The following is a 23,517-nucleotide window of genomic DNA, read 5'->3' on the forward strand; positions in this document are numbered from 1 at the left end:
AGAACCCTACTTTAACAAAGAGTTAAAAGTCAAAAAATAGGCTGAGAAAGTGAGCAATAGAAAAAAAAATCAGACCATAGAAAGAATGAAAAAATAAAAGGCAATGTGAAATATCTTATTGGAAAAACAACTGACCTGGAAAACAGATCCAGGAGAAAGAATTTTAACGTTACTGCACTACCTGAAAGCCATGATCAAAAAAAAAAAGAGAGAGAGAGAGAGCTTAGACATCATCTTCCAAAAAATTGACAAGGAAAACTGCCCTGATATTCTAAAACCAGAAGGCAAAATAGAAATTGAAAGAATCCACTGCTCACCTCCTGAAAGAGATCCCAAAATTAAAACTCCCAGGAATATTATAGGCAAATTCCAAAGCTCCCAGATCAAAGAGAAAGTATTGCAAGCAGCCAGAAAGAAACAATTCAAGTACTGTGCAGCCACAGTTAGGATAACACAAGATTTAGCAGATTCTACATTAAAGGATCAAAGGCCTTGAAATATTATATTCCAGAGGGCAAAGGAACTGGGATTACAACCAAGAATCACCTATCCAGCAAAACTGATCACAATTCTTCAGGGGGAAAAATGGGAATTCACTGAAAGAGAGGATTTTTCAGGCATTCTTGATGAAAAGACCTGAGCTGAATAGAAAATTTGACTTTGAAATACAAGACTCAAGAGAAGAATAAAAAGGTAAACAGGAACAAGAAATTATAAGGGATATAAAAAGGTTAAACTGTTTTAACTGGAAAGATGACACTTGTAACTTAAAAGAAATTTCTCATTATGAGGGCACTTGGATGGAGTATATATAGGGCACAGGTGTGAGTTGAATATGAAGGGATTGATATCTTAAAAAATAAAATTAAGGGGTAAGGGAGGAATGCACTGGGAAAAAGGGAAAGGGAGAAGTGGAATGGGGTAAATTATCTCTGTATCTATATGAAAAAGCTTATACAGTGGAGGAAAAGATGGGGGACATGAGGAGGAGTGAGTGAACCTTATTCTCATCAGAATTGGCTCAAAGAGAGAATAACATACACACTCAATTGGGTATAGTAATCTATCTTTCCCTGAAGGAAAGTAGGAGGGGAAAGGGATAATGGGGGTGGAGGTGATAGAAGAAAAGGAAGACTGGGGGAGCAGGTAGTCAGAAGTAAAACACTTGGGATGGAACAGTGTGAAAGGAGAGAATAGAATAAACAGCATACAGAGGGAATAAGATAGAGGGAAAGTAAATAAAAATTTGAAGCAAGTTTGTCATTTCTCAAACATACAGAGAACAGAGTTGAATTTATTAAAATAAGAGCTATTCCCCAATTGATAAATGATCAAAAGATATAAACAGTTTTCAGATGAAATAATAAAAGTTATCGATAGGCATACCAAAAAAAAAAAAGTTCTAATTCATTATTGATTGGAAAGATGCAAATCAAAAACAATTCTAAGGTACTACACTTCATACCTACTGGATTGGATAATAGGACAGCAGAGGAAAATGACAAATGTTGTAGGTGATATGGGAAAAATGAGACATTAATGCACTGTTGGTGGTTGTAAAATGATTCAACCATTCTGTAGAGCAATTTGGAACTATGTCTAAAGGGCTATAAAACAAATTCACTCTTTGACCTAGCAATACCACTACTTGGTCTGTATCCAAAAAGAGAAAAAACAAAAATGGAAAAAGACCTATCTGTATGGGGGGGGGGGGAGAGAATATATATCAGCTCTTTTCTGGTGGCAAAGAATTGGAAATTGAGGGGGTGCCCATCCGATGGGGAATGGCTGAACAAATTGTGGTATATTATTATGATGGAATATTATTGTGCTATAAGAAATGATGAGCAGGATACTCTCAGAAAAACCAGGAAGGACTTACATGAACTGATACAAAGTGAAATATACTGTGTACAAAGTAACAATAATACTGTAAGATGATCAGCTATGAATGACTTAGCTATTCTCAATAAAACAAAGATCTAAGACAAACTCTGAAGAACTTCTGATGAAAAATGCTATCCATCCCCAGAGAAAGAACTGATGGTATCTGAATACAGATTGAAGCATAATTTTTTAAAATTTATTTTCTTTGAGGGTTGTTTTTTCTGTTTTCTTTCACAACATGACTAATATGGAAATATTTTGCATAATTACGCATGTATAACATATTGAATTCCTTGACTTCTAAAAGGGGGAATGGGGAGGAAGGGAGAAATTTTAGAACACAAAGTTTTGAAAATAGATGTGAAAAATTATTTTTACATGTAATTGGGGAAAAATAAAATACTAAATTAAAAACTGAAAAATAAAATAAAAAACTCATTCCAATGATCCATCCCTAGAGAAGCAAAATAAACAGAGCCAGGGGCTGGGGAGAATGTCTATATCTATAGAAATGTCTATATAGACAGATATAGGAAGTTATTTTATACCTATCAATCTATAGCTATGTGACAAATGAGAAGATTCTTCCCTCTGTTCTTCTGCAAAGATTGGGAGGCTATGGGTAAGGAAAATTGAATTTAATATCAATTTTCCCCCCAATGTATTGACTGGTTTTGCTGAATTCTTTCTTCTTTCTTCTCCTCCTTCTTCCTTTTAAAATATTTGCTCTAAGAGATATCTCCCTGGGAGCAGAAAAAGGAAAGGATACAGGGGGAAGAATAGATGATCTAAAAGCTACAGGGACTCAACAAGACCCTGGCACTCATGACTTTCTTTATGTAGATTTGCCATTAAAAGCAGTTCTTCAGCACGGATACCTTCTGCCTGCATTGACTGTAACTGTGTCACAGCAACCACAGGATCATAAAATGTTAGGCATAAAAAGGACTGGTTAGAGATCATAAAGGTCAACCCCCCCCCCATCTTAACAGATGAGGAAAGTATAGATAAAAAAGGTAAAGTGAATTTCCTATTGTAAGAATTAGCAACTAACAAGGTTGGAATTGGAACTCATTTTCTGACTAAAGATACATAACTCTCTAGAAAGAGTCAAATGTCAACAGGACTAACTCACTTTTTTTTAACTTCCAAATTTTTTTATTTATTAAGAAAATTTCATAACATAGTATAATAAAAAGATGATTATACACACAATTGCAGATCTGTTTTGTATAACTTACTATTCCTTTTAAATAATATAGTTATCATGTAAATTTCTTTTTTCCTCCCTCCCTATCCTTCCCCACACCCCCTCCCCAAAGAGATGGCTACCATTAGACACAGATATGTATATTTATGTAAAATAATTCTATGAATCTATTTATCAGTTATTTCTCTGGTTGCAGATAACATCTTCCTTCATATGTCCTTTGTAATTAATTTGGATATTTATAATAGTCAAAATGACATTCGTGAAAAGTTGTTCTTAAAACAATACTGCTGGGGCAGCTAGGTGGCGCAGTGGATAGAGCACCGGTCCTGGAGTCAAGAGGACCTGAGTTCAAATCCAGCCTCAGACACTTAACTCTTACTAGCTGTGTGACCCTGGGCAAGTCACTTTACCCCAATTGCCTCACCCCAAAACAACAACAACAACAACAATACTGCTGTTACTATATACAACACTCTCTTGGTTCTGCTCATTTCATTCACTCTTAGCTAATAATCTCTCCCTAAATATCTATTTTCAGGGTAAGACCTCAAGCTACTTTTCACTGAGGCCCCCATTCCTTGATCTGTGGGGCACAAAAAAAGAAAACTTGGAAAAGACTTTTGTTCTGTGTTTCTTTCACTACTTCCCTCTATCTCTCACCTGATGAGCCAAACCTTTTCCTCAAGGACTCTCTCTGCTGAAAACTTCAACTCCTAATTAAGTGAAGAAATCAAGGCCATTAATTATGGGTGTCTTATTCTCCCCCACTCCACACCTTAGAATGCTTACAAATATTTATACATCCTATCTTCTCTTGCACCATTCTCTGAGGAAAAGGAAGCCCTTCTCATGTATTCTAGCAAACAATCCCAGCAGGACAGCTGATAGAGAACTAGGTATATCATCATGAAGACTGGTTCAAATCCCACCTCAGACACTTACTAGCAATGTAACCTATCTTAGTCTGCTTCCTCATTTACTCTAATATAGAGGTAATAATGCCCTACTATTGTAAGGATCAAATGAAATCATGTATATAAAGCACTCTGCAAATCTTAAAGAACTATGTATCATATATTATTATGGTTCTTATTTATTCTTTGCATCTTTTATATTTGAGGGTGCTCTGATAAACTGTTTAGATAGTTAGGGGGGAAAGTTGCTGTCTTGCCACCATTCTTTAAGGGTTAGTATTTGGTAAACTATTATGCAGGTAGGTAAAGTGATTTTTGTAACTGAATGAAAGTAATAAGATGCAGGCCAATCTCACGTAGCAATATTGGGACAATTCTAGTAGCAAACAAGATGACCAAGATGACATGTCTTCCTGTTACCACATTTTTAAAAAATGTCTTCCTTAGGCTCCTTGTATAGATTTTTTTATTACATGTAGTTTGGCGCATATTAAGTGTCATTATGGCAACAGCTGTTCAAAATGTTCTTAAATCTTTTTGGATCAATGTTGGGGGGTTTTTAGGTGATAATGGGCAATACGATTATCTGTTATAATGCTCCAGCAGTTTTTTCTCAAGGATATTTTAAGGTAGTATGGAGATTGTTATTTTATGAAAACTAGCAAGTCTCTCATGGATAATTTTGGTCATTTGATAATATCTTTCTAAGTAATGAATTCTAAGTTTTTGCAACCTACAGTTATATATTGCACAGTTTCCTACTGTTTTTTGCAAAGTCTGCATTGTAATTAAGTCCAAGTTCATTAAGAATAACCTTTCTAGGGGCGGCTAGATGGCTCAGTGGATAAAGCACCCGCCCTGGATTCAGGAGGACCTGAGTTCAAATCCGGCCTCAGACACTTAACACTAGCTGTGTGACCCTGGGCAAGTCACTTAACCCCCATTGCCCCACAAAAAAAAAAAAAAAAAAAGAATAACCTTTCTGTAGTTTCTAGTAATAATTATCTAACTGTATTGCTATTTAGAACCCCCTGTTTCAGTAAACAAATCTGATTTACTTAGCCATGTTTTTGTTGTTGTTCTTGTTCTTAAATAGTCCTGGGGAAATTTGCTATCCTGCCACTGTGCAATTAAATACAACATTCTATGGACTGAAGCAGATATGGATAAAATGACAGTTCCATGTAGTTTTTTTTTAATTGTTAGGATATATGTTTATTTTCTAAAGGCTCACTGAAAACGGATTTAGTACCTACAGGATATTGCCTGAGCGTGAAGAGCCTTTGTACAAGGTTCTAATTGGATATCCTCTAGATCCAATGTGGCCAATTTTACAATCACAAAACTAACTGATAACAAACTGACATTATATAGGTGTTAATTATTCTAAATGTATTCTTATCATTGACATAATGGAACCAGACATTTTCTTAAGATACCTAGCCTAATTTTTCTTCTGATAGCCTTATGTTCAATGCATCTTGCCTGAAGAGGACCAGTCTATGTATCTTCTTTATCTTTTGGTTGCTTGATTTTAAGATTCAAGCTCAAAGCTTTCAGTGCCTATTCTTTGTTGGCACACATTAAAGAATTCATACTTAACAAGTCTAAATGACAGTCAGATACTGTTGGAGAAAGTTTCCATGTTACAAAATAGCTGTTTAGTGGGCTTTTCAGTGGAGTCATATTACTCAGGACATGTAATAATCCATACACATCAAGTGACTAACAGGATTTTTTGAAAATCAGAGTTTGAAAAAACAATAGAGGACTTAAATTTACTTCCTTGAAGATGTTATATTTATATTAAATTTCTTATTATACTTACATTAAGTATTTTAACATCATTGAGTTTGAAGGATGTTTTTAATAGCAATTTGCCGTGTGAACATCAAATACTTTGGATCTATTTATATATTTGCAGTATATGAATAAGCAAGCATGTGAAACAGTGTCAAAGACTTTGTGATAATCAACAGAAGACTATACTGCTGTACTTTCAAGCAGTTTATTCAATAATTATCAAATTGGGGGCAGCTAGGTGGCGCAGTGGATAGAGCACTGGCCCTGGATTCAGGAAGACCTGAGTTCAAATCTGACTTCAGACACTTAACACTTACTAGCTGTGTGATCCTGGGCAAGTAACTTAACCCCAATTGCCTCACCAAAAACTCATCATCATCATCATCATCATCATCATCATCATCATCATCATCATCATCATCATCATCATCATCATCATCGTCATCATCGTCATCATCGTCATCATCGTCATCATCGTCATCATCGTCATCATCGTCATCATCATCGTCATCGTCAAATTGACAGCACACAGATGAGATTTTTTGGCACAACCCTTTTGATCCATTATAGATTTGTTTTCCTGTTAAGTTTTTATAGATATTTTTATGATACAAGTTTAGCATTGTATACAGTATGTAAACATTAATTTGCCTATATTTGGAGGAGTCTCTGGTTCATCTCCTATTAATAAATGCCTTCTGTTAAGAAAGGTAGGATCAGTTTTAAATATCAAAAGAAGTTAATAAAAATCCCTGTTAGTAATTTACACAGCAATATAAAACATGTGAAACAAAAATTATGGATTTTACCTGGCCCCACTGATTTCCAGTTTTGCAGAGGTTTGAGTTTCAGTCAGTTACCTTTATTGACATAACCATGCTATTGTTCATTATATCAATGTTAGACAAATTTTCTGTTTCTTATTGATCCAACTTATGTTTTTGTTGTGTTGGATGTCTTGAGACCAAATATTATCAATATCCTCACCATCACCATCTCATTCTTCTCATCTCTGACAATAAATTCAGACAGACATGGTTGCAAGAAAAGTTGCTATCTTGTCATTCTTTCATAATTCACATATTATGGATTATTGTACAAGAAGATAAAATAGCTCACTATTTTCTGTAGCTGAATAAAAGTATTAGGACAGAATATCATCCTCTTTTAAGTTCACTGAAAGGGTCCTTACTATAACTATAGTTATGGAGGACAGCAGAGATGACATACACTTCATCCTTTTCCTAAATCACTTTGACCTCTTCTACCAGAGTGCTGTATTTTGACACGTAGCTTGGCTAGTAAGAGGATCTGGTAAGGCAATATCTAATTTTTCTTTAAAATTGTTAAGTTTTTATGGATCACTGTAATATCCAGGGGATTGTAGGATTGTGATCATGGTCCAGTTAAAGTACAATTTCTTAGTTAAATTCTCCATTATATTTTTAAGTTGTTGATTGTCAATCCATGAAAAATACTGAGTTTCTCATGTATAAATTCTAGCTTTCAATTGCTGATTAAGAGAAAATGAAAATTTTTGATGTGCTGGTGTTTTCTGGATTCCTTTCCATATTGTTGTTGTCTTTTTCTACTGCATGTACTAGCTAAGTACTAATGCAATCTTAGAGCTCTCAAATCACACTGAGGTTTGAATCCTGAGGGATTTCTTTGTAGCTATACCTCTCCTCTTATGGTTCTTAGTTTTGGCAAGAACTAACACATATATTGTGTACAGAACCTGAAATAGTTTTGACATTCTATAAAATAAAGGAGAATAGATCCAATTCATGATACCAGTTGTTTTGTTTGCTTTTTAGTTACTCTGTTTAGGTATAATTCCTCTGCTCATGGAGTTCACACCTTCAGACTCAAATAGAACTTTTTAGAATTCCAGCCTAAGGAAGAGTAAGTAGTCTCTTTTTCAAGATCATTTTGGGTAAGTAAGAGTGTGGTTTTTTTTTCATGTGTTTCATAAAACCTACATGGCCTGTATTTGAGATTCTCCCAGACCTTCATAGCTACCATAGCAGTTTCAGGGCAAGCACTCTGTACATCACTGACTGCCATACCTTTACCTTGCCATTGTCCCACTGCCTCGTACATGGATAATGAATTGGACTTGAGCTATTATAATTTTGATTATGATTTGTAATAATAGTAGCAGCAGCAGCAGCAGATTAGTAGTAGTTGCAGCAATAGCAGCAATAGTAATAGTACTAGTACTAGTTGTTGTCTCTTCCTACTTCCTGGCAACCTCCTGTCATCTATAAATATACTTAGGCCCAAACTTCTCCCTTTTAAAAAATATCTTCATGGGAGCCTGCCATTTCTTCAAGTTATTGTCCTCTAGTTCTCTTCCTTCCCTTTCACTGAAAAACTGCTGAGTCAGCCATACTTATTGCCTCCAATTCCTTACCACCTATTCACTTCTCAACTCCTGTTTCTGATCCTGACATAATTAAAACCTCTCTAATTTTACCATCTCTTAATTACTAAATTTTATGTATTTTTCTCCTTTTTCTTTTTCTTCCTTCTTCAACAGTCTATTTCCTTCAGTCTTCTTAAGCAAAATTAATCAATCAATTCTAGCTTTATACAATTGTGATTCTATATTCTAAACCATAAAAATAGAATCCATTTTCCCTCCCTCTACCATTGCATGAAATTATCTTCCTTCATTCAAAAAAACTCCCCAAGACTCAATTCCTCCATGAAGTTTTCACAGTAGGAAAGGTTGCTGACTTCTGATCTTAGTGTAAAAATGAAATGATAATTTCTGCTGACCTTATCTCCTTTATTGTATATACTACAAAATATATTTACTATTTTTTTTGGACATAATATTTTAGAAATCTTTTCAAAGAGTCCTACTCCAGTATCTCATAATAGCATGGCAACAGGCCTGGGTTTTGAAGGTTGTACTAGTAGAACACAAATTATGGCTTGTCCTATATCACAATGGAAAGATTTCAAACATTGTTCCAAAACAAGATTGTGGGCATGTATTTGCTCCTTCCACTGTTTTTTTTTTCTATAATTTGACCAGAGGTGTCAAAGTCAAATAGAAACAGATCCCTGCAGTCACATATTGACTCAGAAAACCACAAATAAACATCATGTTGTACTGTATTTTTATTTATTTTTAAAAATATTTCCAAACTATATTTTAATCTGGTTTGGGATTTTTTCTTTCCTTGCCTTAAATTACTGTTTCATGGTCTGATGGGGCCAAAAGATTTCATTACATAGTGTTACTGTGATGAGCTTCTACTTAGATCAGGGTTTCTCAACTTGGGTTACAATGGTCTCCACCTTGAACAGATTTTAGGGATTCATGAACATGATTTTTTTTATTACATTTTCATTTTTATTAACTTACATCTGAAATGTAACATCTCCTTCAATTATGAATTGTAAAAAAAATATTCTGAGAAGGGATCCATAAGTTTTAATAGAATGCCAAAGGAATCCATCTCACACATATACATACACACATTTGATAGAATTTCCTTCCTGTCTTGAAGATTAAAATATTCGCTTTTCAGAAATCGTATCTATTTGATACCAATCTAATAAGATCTTCTGATAGGCATTGACACTAATAAACAATGTGTCTCTGTCTGGCTATGTGGCATCACCATTTAATATAATTCAATAAATAGTTATTGTTAGTCACATATTAAGCACTTCCTCTTTGCCAGGCACTGTGCTAAGTGCTGGGGATAAAAAAACAGAAAAAAGACTGTCCCTGCCTTCAAGGAGCTCACAGTCTACTGAGGGAGACAACAAACAATTATGTACAAATAAGGTATACGGAGAATAAATGGAAATAATCAACACAAGGAAGGCAGCAGAATTAGGAGAGAATGGAAAAGGCTTCCTGTAGAAGACAGGATATTAGTCAGTGTTTAAAAGAAGATGGGGGGCAGCTAGGTAGTGCAGTGGATAAAGCACCGGCCCTGGATTCAGAAGGACCCGAGTTCAAATCTGGCCTCAGACACTTGACACTTACTAGCTGTGTGACCCTGGGCAAGTCACTTAACCCTCATTGCCAGAAGGAGAAGGAAGGAGAAGGAAGGAGAAGGAGAAGGAGAAGGAAGGAGAAGGAGAAGGAGAAGGAAGGAGAAGGAAGGAGAAGGAGGAGAAGGAGAAGGAGAAGGAGAAGGAGAAGAAGAAGAAGAAAGGAAAACTGGGAGGCAGAGATGAGGAAGTAGAGTATTCCATGCATGGGGCATAGGCAGAGAAAATGGTCAGAAACAAGAAATGGATTGTCTTGTTCATAAACTAGCAAGGAGGCCACTATCACCAGACTGAAGAGAACATAGTAGATAGTAAGGTATAAGAAGACTGGAGAAATGGGAGGGGGCTACTTTATGAGGGCTTTAAACCCCAGAATATTTTGCATTTGATCCTGAAGGCAATAAGAAGCCACTGGAGTTATTGGGGGGGGGGGGGGGAGAACACAACACAGGATTCATAGAGTTGACATGGTTAGACTTGAGCTTTAAGAAAATAACTTTGGTGGCTTAAAGGAGAATGGCTTAGAGTGGGTAGAGACTTGTGACAGGCCAACCCACTAGAAGGCTATTGCAATAGTACAGGCATGAGGTAATATGTGTCTGCACCAGAGTAGTAGCAGTGTCAGAGGAGAGAAAGGAGAGTATTCAAGAGATGTTGCAAAGATAAAATCAGCAGACCTTGGCAGCAGATTGAGTCAGCAAAGGAGACAGAGTTAGATAAGTAAGAAGAGAACCAGGGGAGAACAGTGAACCTAGAGTGAAGAGGTCATCAAGGAGAAAAGGGTGATCAACAGTGTCAAAGGCTACATACAGAGAGGTCAAGGAGAGTCAGGATTGAGAAAAGGTCATTTGGTTTGGCAAGTAAGAAATCACATTGGAAACTTTAGAGAGAGTAGTTTCAGTAGAATGTTAAGATCAGAAGCTAGATTGTAACAGGTTAAGAAGAGAATGAAAAAAGAAAAAGTGTAGTGGAAGTGGAAAAGGCCATTGGATTTGCCAGTTATAAATTATCATTAACTTTGGTTTTGTTGTTGTTGTTGTTTTGTGGGGCAATGGAGGTTAAGTGATTTGCCCAGGGTCACACAGCTAGTAAGTCTCAAGTGTCTGAGGCTGGATTTGAACTCAGGTCCTCCTGAATCCAGAGCTGGTACTTTATCCACTGTGCCACCTAGCTGCCCCGGGGCAGCTCTGGATTCAGGAGGACCTGAGTTCAAATCCAGCCTCAGACACTTGAGGCTTACTAGCTGTGTGACCCTGGGCAAATCACTTAACCCCCATTGCCCTGGGGGGGGGGGGTGCACAGTGTGGCACTTTGGAGAAAACAGTTTGGGTTGAATGAGACAGACTGTAGAGAATTTAGAAGAGAGTGAGAAGAAAGGAAGTAGAAGCATCTATAATGAATGGTCTTTTCAATTTTAGCTACAAAGAGCAAAAGAGATATAGGATGACAGCCTGGATGGAAGGATTAACTATGTATAAGCCACTGTGCTAGACTCAAAATGACATACAAAAAAGTTAACAATGTGGTAACAAATTTTACAAAACGTAGCAATTATACAAACTATTAGAAATACCCTTCAGAACTGTGAAACTGCCTGGTCAGTTTTGGTTTAAGTACCATCCCATTCAAAACCACATCTGTGTGATTAAAGGACCTCTCAATACTCAAATATTCAATATGCAAAACATATTTAAGAAGTGAAAATTAAATTAGGAGTTCATTTTCTAATTGATTTCTGATTAAGAAACATGAAAAAAGTTGTCAAAAAATTCCTGTAACTAACACAAACTTAAAGTTGTCAATATCAGAAGTACTATATGAATAGGAGATGGATCTATGAGTTCTTTACTGTGGGGAATTCCTTTCCTTCTGTCATCAATGCAACCTCCTATGGGTTAATAGGAGGAGTTGCATTAAGCACATAAGTTTTAAGAAACTTGTCCAGTATCACACATCTAGTATATAGTTCCATCCTATCCATTATTCCATACTGCCTCTATAAATTTAATTCTTAAAATTATGAATGTTATATATATAATACTCTATGATATATACCTGAAAAGTAATTTCCTAGGGCTCTTCATATTTAATAATACACAAAAAAAAATGAAACCCAAGATAATAACATCAAATGACCTCATTTGTTAGTGGAAAGGTTCCACAACAAAGGTACATCAAGATGAAACAGACAGTATTCGAAGTTCCTTTTAAAACTATGATTTTGCAACTAATAATATTGGTTGTTTGTTACAAGGTCTGTGAAAAGGGTAAAACTCAATTCCTAAAACTCATGTTTCTTTTAATAAATTTTTTTTAAAAATATATTTAAAGCAGCCCTTTTTGTGTTGGCAAAATATTGGAAATTGAGGGGATGCCCATCAATTGGGGAATGGCTATGGTATATGAATGTAATGGAATACTATTGTACAGTAAGAAACAATGAACAGGCAGATTTCTGAAAAACCTGAAAACTTATACAAACTGATGCAAAGTAAAATGAGCAGAACCAGGAAAATATTGTACACAGTATCAACAACACTGTGTGACAATCAACTCTGAATGACTCAACTCTTCTCAGCAACACAATGATGCAAGACAAGTACCAAGGACCCACAAAGGAAAACGCTATCCACATCCAAATAAAGAACTGATAGACTCAATGCAGATTGAAGCATATTTTTTTCATTTTATTCTTTTTGTATGTTTTTTTCCTTTTGATCTGTTTCTTCTTTCACAACTGTGACTAACATGGAAAAATGTTTTACATGATAGTACATATATAAGCTATTTCAAATTGCCTACCATTTTCAGAAGCAGGGAGGAGAAAGAGGTAAGAAAAATTTGGAACTCAAAATCTCATAAAAATTAATGCTATGGGGCAGCTAGGTGGCGCAGTGGATAGAGCACTGCCCGGGATTCAGGAGTACCTGAGTTCAAATCTGGCCTCAGACACTTAACACTTACTAGCTATGTGACCTTGGGCAAGTCACTTAACCCCAATTGCCTCACTTAAAAAAAAAAATTAATGCTGAGGGGCAGCTAGGTAGTGCAGTAGATAAAGCAACAGCCCTGGAGTCAGGAGGACCTGAGTTCAAATCTGACCTCAGACACTTGACACTTACTTAGCTGTGTGACCCTGGGCAAGTGACTTAACCCCAATTGCCTCACCAAACCAAAAAAACAAAAAAAAAAAACAAAAAAAATTAATGCTGAAATTGTCTTAACAAGTAACTTGGAAAAAATACTATTTCTTTTGTTCAATAAAACACTATTTTTAAAAAGGTATCAGTAGATAGAGTAAAAAAAATTAAAAGTATAAGTCTAATTCCCATCCTTGAATACTTCAATAAACTAAACAAACAAATTTGGAAGAATATCTTTAAAATATAAAAAAATAAATAAAAATCCTAATTGATTGGCAATAAATAGATGAACAAATTGCTGTATAAAGTGTTTACAAAATTCCAAATAAATATTCCATTACAAATAAAAATGTCATTTGAAACTATATGATCCAAAAATATGTATTTTGCTTTGCATACATGACTAAATAAGTAGCATCTATGAAAACAAGGTATTGAAGTACTTACTTTTAAGCTCATATAATTCTAATAATTCATTAATCCCACCATAATAAGGATTTTTCTATTATTTCAACAAATTAATACTCAACTATGAATAGAAACAGCTAACAGGATGAGCTCCAGGAGAACAGGGTATATTTTTGCCTTTTTTTTATCCCTAGTACTTAGTATATAGGGCCTGAATGTAAATAATTAGGTGCTTAATGAATTTTTGTTGACTTGGTATTACTTTAAGGTTTTCAAGGCACTTTATAGATGTATTACACTTGTTATCCTTGCAATAAACCTGTGAGGTTGGCACTACAAATATTCTTAATCGTATCATACATATGAAAAAATTTAAATTCAGAATTTAGTTAACTTGCCCATAGTCACACAACTCTTCAGGGCAGAGATAGGAAAGCCTTCTCTCTCTCTTAACATCAAGTCTGATGCTCTTTCACAATCTTATTTTCTTGTGCAATAAAATATACCGTAAAGTTAAGATGCAAGTATTTATATAAGAAAGAGCTATTCCTAAATCAGTGAAAAGATAAATTATTCCTGGAGTCAAAGACCACATTTATAATATAACTAACATGTCTTATATATGGTGAGAACTGTTTTAAATAAAATGTTTAGTTTTCATATTCTGCTATAATATTCATTACAAAAAATTTTAATGGCAAGAAAATTGAATTGCAATACAAGTGACTGGTATATAATAGTCACTCAATAAATGTTTGTTGATGATAATGGAAATAGTAATGGCAATAATAATAATGAAAATAATAACAACAACGAAAAGATTGTTACTTACTGCTATTTCTCTGCATGCTGACATAGAAATCCCAGTTCCTTCTATTTGTTTTAAAGCATAATCTTTATCATCTTTCCTACAAAAACATAAAAAATTTAAATAAACATTGAATGCAGAATTAGATTCGTTATACAGAAAATAATATTCATATTACACATTCACATATACATATATATATCCACGTAATAAAAATCATTAACCAAATACATTCAATTAGAAATGAAGCGAGATGATTTGGGTAGTTTCTAGATTTTACACTGAATACTACACTGAATACACTGAAATAATACACTGAAAACTATGAAAGATGTTTACTGATCTAAATACATAGAGTTCAGAAATAAAAGCATTATTGTCTATTAGACATCTCATACTAGATATTCTATAAGCATCTCAAACTCAAAGCCAAAGTAGAATCCATTATCTTTCCTCAAAAATTCATCCATCTTTTTAACTCCCATATTACTGCCAAGGGCACCAACTACCCTTTCTAATTACCCAAGTTCATATTTCTTGTGGCATCCTCAACTCTTCAGTCTCACTCATGCCACATATCCAATCAATTGCCAAATTTTGTTATTTCTATCTCCACAACCTCTCCTATTTCTTTTTCTTTCTCACAGAACTACTGTACTAATCAAATCTTCATCACTTCTGAACTAGTATGATAAATTCCAAGGTGTACTCTCCGATTCAAGTTTGTCTCCACTCCAATCTATTTTTCTCATAGCTGCGACAGTGATTTTCCTAAAGCATAGGTCTGACCGGGTCACCCACTATTGAAGAATCTTCAGTGGTAGCTTCATACTTCTAGGACCATATATGAGCTACTGGGCACAGCATTTAAAGATCTTTACAACATGCCCTCTTCCAATATTTTCAGGCTTCTTACATTATGCCCTTTCTGCAACTCTCCAGTCCTGCTGAACTGACCCATGTGTTGTTTCTCACACATGACACTTGATTCTCCATTTCCATGCCTTTGCAATAGCTGTCCCCTATACCTGGAATGTATTCATTCCTCATCTTTACCTCTTAGAACCTCTGACATCTTTGAAGATTCAATTCAGGTGGCATTTTCTACACGAAAACTTTTTTTTTTGACATGTCCTGCCAGCTGCTAGTGCCCTCCCTCTCAAAACTACTTTGTATACATTTTGTAGGTTATCTAAATATGCATACATAAACACACTATCTCCCCCTCTTAAAATGTAAGCTTCTTGAGGACAAGAACTTTTTCATTTTTTATATTTCCGGTGCTTAGCACAGCTCCTTGCACTTAGTAGGTGCTTAAGAGCCTTGACATAAAATTTGATTACCTCAAATTCATGGATATAAAAATTTAATTAAAATCCTGACAAGCAGTCAAGATGATGGAGTGAAAGGTTACAATTGCCAAACATTTCCTAAAACCTATTCTATAAAAACAACCACACAGAAAATACCAAACTGAATCCTGAGAGTGAAAGCCAAGAAAAGTCACAGTGAGTAATTTTTCCAGCCCAGGGCAGCTTAGGAATACAGAAAGAGGTGTGCAAAAACTAGGCTGGTGACTGATCAAGATGGTAGTGTCACTTCCCATTGTCTATAGGTTGTGGGGGTGGCAAGAGCAGAGGAAAGCAGTGCCCAAGACTAGTAAGGGTCAGAAAAAAAATCCCATGGGACCCCTGTACTAGCACTGGGAATAGAATCAAGTGCCATTTGGAAGCTCTGTTGCCCATTCCCCAGTTCTAGGTTGCAATTCCAGTGTGTGGAGGATCATAGTCAAGAGGGACCTACCCAGGTAAGGACCACAGCACAGAATAAGAAATCAATGATCAAATCTCTCCCCAAATTACAGCGTGTTGAAAGCACTAAAAACTGACAGAACACCAAATTGGAAGCAGCAGAACATAAAAGCCTGAAGCTCAAGCCAGTCCTCTCCTCCAAAGATGAGCAAAGTCCAACTCTAACAAAGTCCAAAATGAAGGAATAAGTTGGGAAAATGAGCCAACAACAACAACAACAGAACCTAGTGAACCTTGAGAAGCTCAAGAACAAACCCAGAAGACGACAATGACTTGCAAACATCTACAAACAAAGCCTCCAAGGAAAAAATGCAGGTTGGACACAAGCTCAACAAGAATTTCTAAAAAAGCTAAATAGATTTTTTTTTAAAAATTAAATCTAATAAGAGCAATAGAGGAAAAATTGAGAAAAGAGATGAGAACGATGCAAGAAAATTAGCAGCTTTATAAGAGGTATAAAAAATACTGAAGAAAATATCTCCTTGAAAATTAGAATTGGGCAAGTGAAAGCTAATGACTTCATGAGACATCAAGAAACAAAAAAAAAAAGAAGAAAAGGTGAAATATCAGACCTAGGAAATAGATGGAGAGATAATTTAAGAACTATTGGTCTACTTGAAAAGCATGAATTTAAAAAAAGGGCCTACACATATTTCAAAAAATTATAAAGTAAAATTGGCCAGATATCTTAGAACCAGAGGACAAAGAAGAAACTAAAGGAATCAATCAGTTACCTCCCAAAAGAAATTCCAAAATGAAAATTCCCAAGAATATTATAGCCAAATTACAGAGCTCCCAGGTCAAGGAAAAAGTACTACCAAAGCAGTCAAAAATAATTCAAATATCCTTGAGCCACAGAATCACATAAGACCTGGGTATAACTTTCCAAGGGGGAAAAAGTGGACATTTGATTAAATAGAGAATTTTCAAGCATTCCTGATGTAAAGACTAGAGCTGAATAGAAACTTTGACATTCAAACACAAGAATTAGGAGTATAAAAAGGTAAATACAATTGAGAAATTATAAGAGACTAAATCTGGGAAGATTTAAATGAATTGATGAAAAGTGAAGTGAGGGGCAGCTAGATGGCACAGTGGTTAAAGCACCGGCCCTGGATTCAGGAGTACCTGAGTTCAAATCCGGCCTCAGACACTTAACACTTACTAGCTGTGTGACCCTGGGCAAGTCACTTAACCCCCATTGCCCCGCAAAAAAAAAAAAAAAAAAAAAGTGAAGTGAGCAGACCCAGAACAATGTACACAGTAATAAGCAATATTGTGAAGATAATCAGTTGTGAGAGACAGCAACTCTGATCAATGCAAGGATCCACAAAAATTCTAGGGGACTCATGATGAAAAATGCTATCCACCTGTAGATGGAGAACTGAAGGACTCAAAGTACATATTGAATTTTTTTTTCCTTTATTTTCCTTGCTTCCCTCTTGCCTCTATCCCAGAATATAGCTAATGTGAAAATATGTTTTACATGACTTCATTTATATAAGTGGATCCTATTTCTTGCCTTCTCAATTGGATCAGGGAGGAGGTAAAGGGAGAGAGAAAATTTGGAACTGATATTTTATTTTGTTTTTTTGGGGGGGGGGGCGCGCAATTGGGGTTAAGTGACTTGCCCAGGGTCCCACAGCTAGTTATTGTTAAGTGTCTGAGGCCGGATTTGAACTCAGGTCCTCCTGAATCCAGGGCCAGTGCTCTATCCACTACGCCACCTAGCTGCCCCCTGCAACTGATATTTTAGAAAGAAAAAGCTTTGTAGTGTTATATGCAAAGAATAGAGACCAACTTACAAAAAAAACAAACAAAAAAACCCTAGCAAAGAAAGAACAGCAATATGGCTAAAACTTAATTAACTATGACCAAAATGAATTCATACCTAAGATGAATCAGATTTGTTCCCCTTTGTCACATCCCCCCACCTTCACTGAACAATCATCATCATTTGAGGTCCAGGTTATGTAAATGTCTCACTCAGTCCAGCTCCTGATAGCTATTTAATGGTCCCCAAGACATTGTTCTTCATTCTGCAATGAGTTCAGTGCCTGGCTCAGTCTTTCTCATTTCCTATCTCATATCCTCATAGTATGGGATTTCAACCTAATATTGGTATTGCCTTAAATATCCTACCCTTACAGTCCCACAATATACTCAAATCCTATAACCTGCTTCCTCAATTCTACTCCAGCTATGGAGATGGTCAAATTTCCAATCTTCCCATCACTCACAAATGTTCCACTTCTATGTTCACATGTTCTGATTCCTTTATCTGATCATAATCTTTTATCAGCCCACTTTCCTTATATGTTCTTTATCATCACTGGGACCACCATTCCCTCTATCCTCTGTTTTTTCCCCAGGCTATCATCTTTATTCAGGTTACACTCTCCTCCCCTGGTGAAGCAACTCAACTCTCAACTATCCTCCATCCTCAATTTTCTTCCCCCTTGCCCTACTGCTGATCACACTGTGCCATGACCCAACCTGGGATTATTCCCACCTTTCTGCCTCATTCATTCCTATTCACCTACTGCTAAATATTTAACAATGCTAAGGGCCTATTACAAATTTAGAAGTAACTGGTGGTGGGGCAGCTAGGTGGCACCGGCCCTGGATTCAGGAGTACCTGAGTTCAAATCCGGCCTCAGACACTTGACACTTACTAGCTGTGTGACCCTGGGCAAGTCACTTAACCCCCATTGCCCCACAAAATAAATAAATAAATAAATATTAAAAAAGAAGAAGAAGAAGAACAAGTAACTGGTGGCACAGTGAATAAAGCACTGGACCTAGAGTCAAGAAGACCTGAGTTCAACCAGCTTCAAACACTTACTAGCTATGTGACCATGGGCAAGACACTTAACCCTGTTTGGCTCAGTTTCCTCCTCTGTAAAATGAGCTGGAGAAGGAAATGATAAACCATTCCAGTATCTTTGCTAAGAAAACCTCAAATGGGATCACAAAGAGTTGGACATGACTGAAACCTCCTGGTTCTCCTCATTCTCCTTACTAGTCTTATCCATTTCATGACCTCTATTTTTCTTGGTGATCTCATCAGTTCCCACAGGTTAAATTATCATCTCCATATAGATAATGCCCAGATCTATATAGTCAGCCCTCAAGTTACAATCATGCATTTCCAACTGCCTCTTGGACATCTCAAATTGGATGTCTCAAAAGCAACTTAAAATCAACATGTCCAAACCAGAACTAATTCTCTTCTCTCAAAACTCTCCCATCTCTAAACTGTTACTGTCAAGGTATCGTTATCTTCACAGTCGCCTAAACCCATAATCTCAGCACCATCCTCAATTCTTCACTTTCACCTCATATATCCAAGGAGTTTCCAAATCTTATTTCTACCTACACACTCACATACACATATCCTCTTTTTTCTTCATTCACAAAGCCCTACTTCAGGCCCTCATCACCTTTAACCTGAACTACTGGAATAACCTTCTAACCAGTCTCCTTGACTCAAGTCTCTCCCCCTCTAATCCATCCTACACTCACCTGCCAAGGTTATTTTTCCAACCCTCACCAGCTCAATGAGCTCAAGTGGCTCCTTATTGCCTCCAGTATCAAATATTCAGCATTTAAAATTCTTCCTAACCCAAGCACCTTCCCACCTTTCTAGTTTCCTGATATTTCACTCCCCGTAACACATTCTATAATCCATCTACTACTCTGTTCTATTTGCAGTTCCTCAAACACTCCATTTCCCATCTCCATGCCTTTGTAATAGATATTCCTCATGCCTAAAATAATCTGTCCCCTTGCTTCCACCTTAGTTTTCTTCAAGACTCAGCTCAAAGCCCACTTTGTGTAAAATGCCTTCTCCTTTAAGATGACCTTGCATCTACTCTGTGCATATTTTGAATTTATCTTCCCCATTCAAATATAAGCTCCTTGAGTGCAGTCAATGACCCCCCCCCATTTCAAGTGCTTAAAAAAATTCTTATTAATTGTTGACTGACTCATTGGTCTGGGAAAATATGGAGAGAAAGAGAGAGTAGAGGTCACAGTGAGGATAAACAATAGGTTTAGAATGAGTGAGGTATAAGGAATGATGGTATAAAAAAAAATTAAATTGGATAAAGAAATTTTGGAGTCCTTGAACAGGGTGGAATTCCTTGCAGGTGATGGCAAGATCAAGGGTATAACCATCATTATGTGTACCTTAAGTGTAAGAGAGGACCAGCATGGGAAATTAGCACATTCAAAAAATGGGTTAGGATATTAGAAGGAACATCAACATGAAAGAGCAGCTAGGCAGTGTCAAGTTTATGTGGAGGAGGGAGAATGTATGAAAAGGCCTTAACAAAGATAATACTATAGCAGACTACATCTTTATAGCCACATAACTGACTAAAAAGTACAGAGAATAGGAGCAGCTAGGTGGCGCAGTGGATAGAGCACCGGCCTTGGAGTCGGGAGTACCTGAGTTCAAATCCGACCTCAGACACTTAACACTTACTAGCTGTGTGACCCTGGGCAAGTCACTTAACCCCAATTGCCTCACTAAAAAAAAAAAAAAAAGTACAGAGAATAAAAGATACTCCTGCAAACTCTATGAGAACAGGAACCATTTTAGTTTTTATAGTTTTATCCCAGCACCTAGAACAGAGCCTTGTACATGGTAGGTACTTGACATTTATTGAATCAAATTGCTTACCATTTGTTGACAATAAAAAAGCATTTCATTCAGTAGAACAAAATTCATTTTAAAGGCTTTCCTCCAACAAGCTATCTCTTATGCATGTTAAAGTAATATAAATTAATACCCTGAGAGATGCAACAGAATTACGTTGTTCAATGAATGAAGTATTTATTAAGTGTATACTATTTGCAAAGCACATAGTTGTGCTAAATGCTGGAGATACAAAAAGAAAAAGAGCTCACATTCCCATGGGAGAGAAAGCAGATAGAACAGTTTTCGACTGTAAGTCAAATGGAAAGGTCCCAAGATCCTTAGGGTAGAGCAGGTGGTAATGCCTCTTTTTTAATGTCATTTCCATTGACAAAAAAATCATATCAGTTTTGGGTATTGAGTAATTTGACAGTTCAAGGATTTTCATAACAAAAGAATTGTATTTTCTGGGTGTTCAGTAGCTGTGGCCATAATACTTGCAGGAGTAGTTGCCAAGCTGAATCTCCAGAGGTTGCTTCCCAGGATGATGGCTACAGGCACTAGACTCAAACATTTTTATTACTAAGTCTCTTGTATTCTGGGTCCTGGGCTGTCTCCACCAGAGTCTGAGGAAAGATGATAGCCAAGGAATGGTGATGGTTTGACTTGCCAGGCACATACTGCTTATCTCTCCCACATGGTGCCCTGCTTCTTCAATTACATGGGCTTGCCTGTCCCATCTGTAGCAGTTGGTTATCAATTGGTGGGGATGACTGGCCCTTCTCCAGAGAAGCTGCTTTCCTGAAGGATGGCTCCCAGGACCGTACTGGAAGCAGGACTGGGGGCAGTTTGGCTTATTTGGCACATGCCTTAGCATATGGAAAGGCATTTCTGTCCCTCCCTCTGAATGCTTTCCTACCATGACTCACTGATGATTAATATCAAAGAAACATAGATTTACTAAATGTATTTGTGTTGAGGTAGAAAGAGCATGAGATTTCCTGCCTCTGCTACTTACTGTCTATGAAACCTTGAACAAGTCCCTTAACTTCCTTTTGCCTCAGTTTCCTAATCAGTAAAGGGAGGAAGTTGAACTAAAAAGCTCTCATAGGTTTCTTTCATCTCTATAGCAGCCACTCTATAATCTATGAACTACACCTATTATCCTCTATCCTGGAGCATGTTTAGTACAGAGTCCAAATGGAAATTCAGATACTGTAATGTTCCTTGCAGATGGCACAACACTGATTTCAGCCAGTCAATAACCATTTATTAAGCACCTACTATGTGCCAGGCATTCTTTTAAACAACAGGGATTCAAAGTAAGGCAAAAACAAAACAAAATAAAACAAAACAAGCCTCTACTTTCAAAGAGCTCACAGTCTAACACAAACAACCACATACAAAAAAAAAGATATAAAAAAGGATAACTGGAGACAGTCTCACAGGGAAAGCACTAAGATTAAGAAATACCAGGAAAATCTTGCAGAAGATGGAGCTTTAGCTGAGATCTGAAGGAAGACAAGGAAGGCAGGAGAGAGAGAATTCCAGACATGGGGGCTAGCCAGTGAAAATGCACAGTTAGGAGAAAAGAGTGTCTTGTGATAGAAACAGCAAGAAAGCCAATGTCACTAGATTACAAAGCACATGGAGGGGAATATGGTATACCACTGGAAAGACAGGAGGAAGTGGCTAAGTTATAAAAGGCTTTAAAAGCCAAAATGAGTTTATATTTGATCCTAGAAGTAACCAATATAGAGCTAGTGGAGTTTATCAGATAGGGCTGGGGCGCACGCAGGGGCGGGGGGGGGGGGGGGCGGGGGTGTCAAATGATATGATATACGATTTAGAAAGATTACTTTTTGATATTCCCCCAAAAGAGAAAAAGATCTATTTGTACAAAATATTTCTCTCTCTCTCTCTCTCTCTCTCTCTCTCTCTCTCTCTCTCTCTCTCTCTCTCTTTTTTTTTGGGGGGTGAGGCAATTGGGGTTAAGTGACTTGCCCAGTGTCACACATCTAGTAAGTGTCAAGTGTCTGAGGCTGGATTTGAACTCAGGTCCTCCTGACTCCAGGGCCAGTGCTCTATCCACTGCGCCACCTAGCTGCCCCTGTACAAAATATTTCTAGCAGCTCTTTTTGTTGTGGCTAAGAATTGGAAATCAAAGGAATGCCCATCAATTGGGGAGTGGCTAAACAAGCTGTGGTATATAATGGTGATGGAATATTATTGTGCTATAAGAAATGACAAGCAGGATGATTTCATAAAGGCCTGGAAAGACTTGTATGAACAAGTGAGGAGAACCAAGAGAACATTGTGCACAGGGGCAGCAATAATATTTGATGAAGTATGAATGGCTTAACTATACTCAGCAATACAATGATCCAAGACAATCCCTAAGGATTAATGATGAAACATACTATCCATCTCCAAAGAAAGAACTGATATTGATGGAACAGATTGAAGCATGCTATTTTTTTACTTTCTTTCATTTTTTTCTTTTATTCAAGTTTTCTTGTACAAGATGACTAATATGGTAATGTTTTACATAATCATATCATGTATAACCCATATCTGATTGCTTACCACCTGAGGAAGGGAGATGGGGAGAGAGGGAAGAAGGTATAAATATTGGAATTCAAAACTATAAATAAAAATGTTTATTACTTTCTTTAAAACAAGGGAAAAATCACTTTTTGATAGGTGGATGATGAACTGGAGTGGGAAGTGACTTGAGTCAAAGAGACAAAACAGCAAGCTATTGCAACAGTCCAGGTATAAGGTGATGATCTACAACAGGGTGGTAGAAATATCAGAGAAAAGAAGAGAAAAGGCATGGGAGAAAGCTGTTGAGAGGCAGAAACAAAA

At 36.6% G+C, this 23,517-nt stretch overlaps 1 protein-coding gene across 3 annotated transcripts in view; it reads right to left on the reverse strand.

Moving 5' to 3' along the window:
- The window catches only part of CDK8 (cyclin dependent kinase 8), a 140,579-nt gene that overhangs the window by 60,592 nt on the left and 56,470 nt on the right, over positions 1-23,517 (reverse strand). For all 3 annotated transcript variants that reach the window (XM_043997386.1, XM_043997388.1, XM_043997387.1), the window contains exon 2: positions 14,221-14,296. In XM_043997386.1, the coding sequence (XP_043853321.1) occupies positions 14,221-14,296 (76 nt within the window). The remainder of the gene's footprint in view (positions 1-14,220; positions 14,297-23,517) is intronic.

Source organism: Dromiciops gliroides, chromosome 3, assembly GCF_019393635.1.
Source record: "Dromiciops gliroides isolate mDroGli1 chromosome 3, mDroGli1.pri, whole genome shotgun sequence".
Lineage (NCBI taxonomy): Eukaryota > Metazoa > Chordata > Mammalia > Microbiotheria > Microbiotheriidae > Dromiciops > Dromiciops gliroides.